The sequence below is a fragment of the Asterias rubens genome, chromosome 10 (assembly GCF_902459465.1).
Source record: "Asterias rubens chromosome 10, eAstRub1.3, whole genome shotgun sequence".
NCBI classification, from domain to species: domain Eukaryota; kingdom Metazoa; phylum Echinodermata; class Asteroidea; order Forcipulatida; family Asteriidae; genus Asterias; species Asterias rubens.
Window position 1 is genome coordinate 3,299,278 of NC_047071.1, and position 7,940 is coordinate 3,307,217.

The 7,940-nt window shown below is 38.7% G+C and overlaps 1 protein-coding gene across 1 annotated transcript; it reads right to left on the minus strand.

Annotated features, from left to right (window-relative positions):
- Nucleotides 1-807: 807 nt before the first annotated feature.
- Nucleotides 808-6,202, minus strand: LOC117296186 (betaine--homocysteine S-methyltransferase 1-like). The gene is made up of 8 exons (XM_033779077.1): nt 6,091-6,202; nt 4,796-4,928; nt 4,410-4,528; nt 3,621-3,812; nt 3,331-3,484; nt 2,871-3,053; nt 2,501-2,729; nt 808-1,745 (listed from the first exon to the last, which is right to left on the minus strand). Exons 1-8 carry the CDS (start codon nt 6,100-6,102, stop codon nt 1,577-1,579), a joined length of 1,191 nt encoding a protein of 396 aa, XP_033634968.1. The 5' UTR covers nt 6,103-6,202; the 3' UTR covers nt 808-1,576.
- Nucleotides 6,203-7,940: the final 1,738 nt, after the last annotated feature.

Sequence of the window (7,940 nt, forward strand, 5' to 3'; positions counted from 1 at the left end):
CCCCCTCAAAATTGGCCCTAGATAGCAACACAGAGCATCTAAAATGCAAAATTTTCCCGGGCCCTTAATCGGGCCCGCACCCCGAGCCGTAAAGGCTTCTCACGCACATGCTCCATCGTTGACAGATTTGCACCTCCCCCTTGAAAGAGTGGAAGGGACGTGTACCCCACCCCTCCCCCACCCCACCCCATTTTCGAAGGGTGGGGGGGGGGGGACACAGTATCAAATGTTCCCCGTGTCGTTTGACCACCTTTATCATGAAAATCGTGTTTTGCACTATGGAACTGTGGAGCACTGGAACACAATATTCACACAGCTCATTGTTCTGTTTCGTTTGCCATTTGGCCGCTAAAATGGCCTAAAGATTGCACCACAGAGCATCTAAAAACACAAAAATTTCGGACCCATGCCGTAAAGGTTTCACACTCACGTGTCACTCTTTGACAGTATATTTCCCCCATCAAACTTGGTTCATAGATCCGCACTTGAAGATGCTGTCAACCCAAAAGGTTCTACTGCAGCCCAATTCAATCATTTATTAAGTGGACAATTAATTCTTTCTCGAAAACTACGTTACTTAAGAGGAAGCCGTTTCTCACAATGTTTTATACTGAACAGCTCTCCATTGTTTGTTACAAAGTAAGTTTTTGCTAACAATTATTTTATTGGAAATACCAATAGTGTCCCCTTCCTCGAAGCACGACTTCTTGTAATAATCTAATTTAGTTTAGATCCAAAACCTGTGCCACGCATCAAGCTTAGAACAATGTCAAGCTATGCATTATTGTCGCTCCACACTTTAATTAACAACTATACAAACAAAACTTCCAATATTATTGTGTTTATTTAATCATTTCACTTCTCGGTATATAATGTTTAAAAAATATGATCATACAAGTATGCAACAATGCAAAACAGACACATAATTTTCATATGCATGTTCATCTGTGACGATGTCATGCTTTTAATATAATGCAGTCAACTTTTTTGCAACAAACTCTCTTTTGAAGTACTATACGTGTTATTATTCCTCGTTAAAGGGATTGTAGCTTGGTAATGGACCTTGTGCTTGTTTTAATCCTATGTAGGTTTTTCAGACAGGAAGAATAATCTGCAAATAGAATTCACTTATGAGAAGCGTTACAGTGATAGTTTTTCACAGTGATAGTTTTTCGGAATAAAATGTGGTATCTATTTTGAATCGGCCTACTTTCGAGTCACTACGAAACGTAAGTGTGCAACCTTTAACGTCTGACAACGTACAAGTCAGAAATCTACTCTCATCCTTTTAACAAACTTTTAAGTTCCCAAGGGATGTTGTTATCGAAGATTGAGAAGAGACTCCTATTTAGTTTTTGTATTTTGTGTTTGCAGCTGCACTCAGTGAGGGCCTACCTTCAATCGGCAATAGTATGACTGTCCAGCGCCTATACATAAAACATACAACATGTTCGTTACAGATTCTCAATACATGAGTGAAACCCTAAAAAAAATCGATCATTGTTGACTCATTACGAACCCATTTTAACTTGTTTTACTGCTTAGTTTGAAAGCTCTTTAGCAGGTAGAGAACCCTTTAGTGTTTAACGAAGAGTGATTTGAGCTCATCGTTGGTTGTAGTTTCACTGTGTTGTTTCAGGATATCGTCACCCTGAGTGACACCCCACTGGTCGGGTGTAGATAGAGCTGCACTCAATGGTCGGCCACTGGATGGTTGAAGATTCTCCCAATACTCTCGACGAGCCCTGTATGGAAGAAACCATAATGATTATGTCTTAATGTGAACATCAGAATCGAATCGTCGAAAAAAAAATCTAATGATTGTTCAGTATGAACCGAATGGATCTTTAATCATTAAAGGCAGTGGACACTATTGGTAATTGTCAAAGACGAGCCTTCACAGTTGGTGTATCTCAACATATGCATAAAATAACAAACCTGTGAAAATTCGAGCTCAATCGGTCATCGAACTTGCGAGATAATAGTGAAAGAAAAAAACACCCTTGTCACACGAAGTTGTGTGCGTTTAGATGGTTGATTTCGAGACCTCAAGTTCTAAACCTGAGGTCTCGAAATCAAATTCGTGGAAAATTACTTCTTTCTCGAAAACTATGGCACTTCAGAGGGAGCCGTTTCTCACAATGTTTTATACCATCAACCTCTCCCCATTACTCGTCACCAAGAAAGTTTTTTTGCTAATAAATATTTTGAGTAATTACCAACAGTGTCCACTGCCTTTAAGACAAGGCAATTTTAGTACAAGAAATCGCAAAAGACTTTTTGTCTAACCACGCGGACGTGACGTTTTGTAGAATTTGAATTCGTTTTTTTGCAGGACTTGGTACTCTGAATTCAACAGTCAACAACATGGCTGACGACTACCGCATCAAAGGTTAATTTTTCACCACAAGCAAACGTTTGAATATTGTGATTGTCTAGTTTGTTTTTGTTTTTGTCTAGTTGAATTATTACGGGTGTAGATGAATGGATGTTGTTTTACCTAGCTCTGACCCATGGTTTGGTATGTTGCCTCAAACCATCACCCCACATCCCGTGCTTCTTAGAACCTTCAGGTAGTCGGCCACGCTCCTTAGCGAGCTCCTCGGCCATAGCTCTGATATGATACGGTTCGAATCCACAACAAGCTCCGATGAAACGAACTCCAAGATTGTAGGCTTCTCTTGCGTACCGATGGGCATCCCAACGTGTTATAATACGTGGTTCTAAGCCTGTAAATAGATACCATTAATCACAAGTCATTAAAGTGCTTACACAAAAGACAATGTTAGCGAAAAACAACTTAACGTCATAGTTTTTTATTAAGAAAATATAGATATTGAATAACAAGAAGAAGACTTATGCAGACTCACCAAAGGGAAACTCGGGCAGATCAATGAATCCTTGCTTCTTGGCGTCTGGGGTCTTGAAGCCTAGCGGTTGTGCAATCAAATGCTTCTTAAAACCTGCCCCTTCCAATCCCTCCTTCATCTTCTTGATCCCAGCTAGAGTCACATCCGGGTCAAAGTGACAGTTGATTCCGATGACGTCAGCTCCTAAGGGAGAAAGATTCAATATTGTAACCATTATGATATTGCTATCTTTTAGGTATGCATTTGAAATAAGAAATATTGTTTAGTTTACCGCAGATGAGTTACATTAAGTATAAACATGTTTGATGTAAAATTTAAAACAAATTGTCACAGCCCATAATCAGGTTCTTCCACAGAGTCACCATTAATACTTGGATCAGAAGTCCCCGAAACAGAATGTTATAGCTCTAATTGGAAGTTCTGAATTTATTGAAAAGGTTAACCTTTATTTCTAACTGACCTGCTTGAGCCATTTTGACGGCACATTCTCCAGCAGAGACGCCGTGCATGTCACCCTCGGGACCGATACACATCGTAGCCACACAAGCCATGTCTGGACAACTCTTTTTAACTGATTCAATAGCCCAAGTCATCTCTTCAACATGCTCATAATACTGTTGAGGAATCAAACACACGGTCAGAAGTTATTTTAAACAATATTAGTTGTTGTTTCTGTTGCATACACATTAAATTCTATAAAACTTTACAGAAGACCATCACTACTTCGTTTAATACATATTGTCACCTTACCTCTGCAATCATAAAGTCCACCTTGTTTTCAAGAAACACTGTAAGTTGTTTCTCAAACTCTTTCTGGACAGCTTCTTTTCCTTTGCCTGACAGGTAGGATGGTGTTTGTGAAATACCGCCTGCGACTAAAGCATCACCCTCATTCGCAACCTCTCGAGCAATATCGCATGCTTTCTTGTTGATTAAGGCTCCCTAAAGAAAGACACACAAATAACGGTTAACATTATTATATCATGAGCACAATTTGTTTTTAAATACTGTTAGCGTTGTTTGCACGTCTGCCGAGTGTCTTACATGACCTCAACAAGTTTTTTTTGTGTTTTTTATAGAAGCAGTATGTTCTTTGTTTGTTCACTTTTATCAGTGTATACATCGCATCAGTTGCATGGATGCTTAAAGGCAGTGGACACTATTGGTAATTACTCAAAATAATTATGAGCGTGAAACCTTTCTTAGTGACGAGTAATGGGGAGAGTTTGATGGTATAAAACATTGTGAGAAATGGCTCCCTCTGAAGTGCCATAGTTTTCGAGAAAGAAGTAATTTTCCACAAATTTGATTTTGAGACCTCAAGTTTAGAACTTCAGGTCTCGAAATCAACCATCTAAACGCACACAACTTCCTTTGACAAGGATGTTTTTTCTTTCATTATTATCTCGCAAGTTCGTTGACCAATTGAGCTCAAATTTTCACAGGTTTGTTGTTTTATGCATATGTGGAGATACACCAACTGTGAAGGGTAGTCTTTGACAATTACCGATAGTATCCACTACCTTTAAAGTTACTTACGGAGTATTTTGTTTGTGCCTCATTACCACGGTTTTGCAACTTGTCGTCACTAGCATAGAAAGTAAATGTCTGCATGACGTCAGATCCAGCACGGAGGAAATCACGATGAAGCTGACGAACTAAATAAAATAATATATATAAATGTAATTTGCAATTAATAATATATCTATTATCTATTAGATATAGAATTATTGATCATTGTGGTAATATTTGTTTTAATAACTATTTTTTCACACTATACAATCACAACCGAAATATAGGTTGGTGAGCACAATGTTTACGCACAAAATATGTACGATTTAAAGAAAAAACTAAATTTTCCATTCCCCTTTTGGCAATAATGTTTGTTTAGGTTTGTTTGTCCGTCATTCCATTGGACTGCTTACCAGCTTCTGGGTTTTCTACGGTGGCCTCTGGTGTCCATGGACCTGCCTTCACATAGCCACGTTTCTCAAGTGCAAACACGAAACCACCGTCTCCAATGACGACTTCCCCAGCATCCAACCGCTCCATAAGGCCCTGTAGAAAGTGCAGGCAAAACATTTAGCCCGAAAACCGTTAAACGATGTTTTGTGGTAGATTTTGCATACGTTCATAATGCAGTTTTGGTTTCGTTGAATCGATCGAAATAAGTGACGTTGGTAGTACCTCGATGCCCTCCGCGTTTTATTGTAGGCCAAAATATGTTGATCTAAATATATATAATTAAATTGGAAATGGATTATGCAGGTATGCGCTTCAGAAAGCTTTATGAACGAAAATTAAACTATCTGGGGTATTTCTTTTTATCTGGATCTAATAATCATTTAAGCTTACCCTGGACCACCCCTCTGCTTGTTTATTATGTAAACTATTATAATGTTTACCAGGCTGATGTTTACACACCTATATCGATAAAGCTTGGTCGCAGGTCAATATTTTAAGTAGGTCTTTATTGGGCATTGTATTATTATGCAGCTATACTGTAGCTGGGTGGTAAACCAAAGTCCAACCACAGTGTGTTATCCGTGCCATCTATCCCGACGTAGCTTTAAGCATGGAAGTAGAAATCCTCCATGATTTGAGTAAAGCATACCCTGTGGGTTTAAATCGCCAACGCGATCCTTGGGTAACAGTTCCACGCCGTTTTTCAACGAAATTGACAACGAAACTATAAACTTTAAAAAGTTAACTTTGTACGTTTTGAGGAAACTGAATTAAGGATTATTTTGTTGCAGGAACTGAAACTTTTGGTCCCGATTTGGGGGCGGGTGCTCGAAAGGTGATCTAATGCAGATTTTCAATTTTACTATGACTTCATATCCCAATCAATTTGGGATAATTCAAAGTTGTTCACATTTGAATAAAACAAGATTTTACGTTCAAGTAACGCATTGGGTGTAGGCCTACTGGCAGTCGGCTCAGTATTCTCCGGCGAAAAACTTTCCATTTATAATTAAGTTGTATTAAAAACTATTCAGAACAGTTTACAAGTGCTTCGACATGTTGATCAATCAAGTAGCGTAACAACAATACAAACAGTAGGCCTAATCCTATAGAAATAAATAATAAGTTAAGCATCTGTCGTAACTTAAGACTTCAGAATATCGAGAAAATAATATTAACAAACGAGTAAAGGTAGTCAGGTTGTGAATTTCAATTTTTGTTTAGTCAAATTATTATTGTGTGAAATTAAGTTTACCTTTTTGGACATGTTGATGGTTTGAAGGCGTGTGGCACCTAAGAACAGTGGTATGCTGCAGAGTGTGGGCGAGAGCTCCTCGAGCGTGGAAGAGTAGCAGGGAAGTGGCCGAGTTTAGGTCATGACTATCACTACAGGTGTTCACCTGTTAAGGTATGATAAAGAATCGAAACCGTTTAAACCACTCATATTATTAGAAGTGGAGTCGATTCCATGGCATGGAATCACACGTTTAGTTACATCTATGAATACTCGTATTGTGATGTCGTGGTTGTCATCCAATCGAAACATTGTCATTCGAAGTAATCGAATCGAATCTGTTGGGTTTTATGTTTGTACTTCGGTGTTGATCAAACTAGTTTCCACCAGAACAAACTGGTTTTTATAATCCTAGATTTATTCCATTTTCAAATGAGTTCAAAAGTCCAATAGTTGAGCTGTAGTGCATGCAAATTAAACAACATTTCAAATTTCCAGCAGAAGAACTCAAATTGAAACAAGGTAACTAAATTTTCTTTAGTTCATCACGAAATGTAAATCTTCATTAATTTTTCTTTTTATAAGAAAGTTTCATTTGTAGTAGTCAGAAGTAGGCTGTGTACCGCCTCAGTATGAGCAGTACCATGCATATACACGCACAAGGCTGTGAAGCTGAGCTTCCAACACCACCAGTATGAAGTTCATGCGAAGCACAGTTTAAAACCATCGAGCATTATGTCTCAAACGGCAATAATATCTCATGGTTTTGAAAGTATACAATGACTATTATAGATTCCGGCTTTCTTCCTGCCTTTCAGCACCAATCTTAAAACTATGGTTGGTATTATTATCATCTACACGCAATGAAAACGATTTGGTGTTGACGAGGCCCAGCATGCAAATTATGCCATTGACAAAAACGGGAGCCTCAAGCATCACACAACGGTTGATATTGAGTTGCATTACTACTGTCAGGAAACGTTTTCATTGTATTATTTTCAATAAAATGATTGTCATTTGCAATAACCAGGCCCGAGTCACACGAAACACTATGATTAAAGATTTGAGGTTCTGAAAACAGAGAGTGGAATAAGTTTGAGGATACCGTTTGAAAAAAAAGTTTAACTTAACCAAACGGTATCCTCAAATTTATTCCACTCTCTTATGATGTCAGCACCTCACTGTTTAGACTCCCTATAAAGAACAATGTTGTGTTTTTTGGTTTTTGTCTTCTTCTTGTTTTCTAGTTTTACCCGAAAAGGGGTGGGGGGAGGTAGGGTTCTTCTTCTTATTATTATTGGCCAGGGCAGGATACCTATCGTTATTATTGTAAAGTTATCGCAGGAAGCTCATAGTTATCTCCTTTTTAAACCGGTTAGTTCTGGCCCGTACCACACCAGGTTCAGACGAGCGCTCGAGGGTCACGGCCGAACCCATATGAATTATAATTGCACGAAAAGTTCGACCTGAAACAGTGACTGGGTGTGCTGGATACCGAAAGATCAACTGTCTTACGTCGATCTTGCCATGAGCCGAACCTAATGCATTAGGGTAAAACATGGAGGTAGTAAAACAAATCATAGTTTCTTCTTCTTGGCATACATGAAGCTTATTTGCGAACGGCTCCTTCATTGTAAACTACACGTTTGTTTGTTTGTTTTTTTTGTTTTTTTTCTTTCTTTATTTCTTTCGTTGACAAAGGAAATATGCACCTGCTGTTATCGATTGCCGAAAACAATAAGAAACTTACTGTTCTATTTTACAACACGCAGCGGTAAACCGGGTGACGCCCCCCTCGAGCCCCCATCCCAAACAACATTGTCGCGTCGAATTAATAGCGCCCTCGTTTGACATTAAATTTAGGCCTGCCA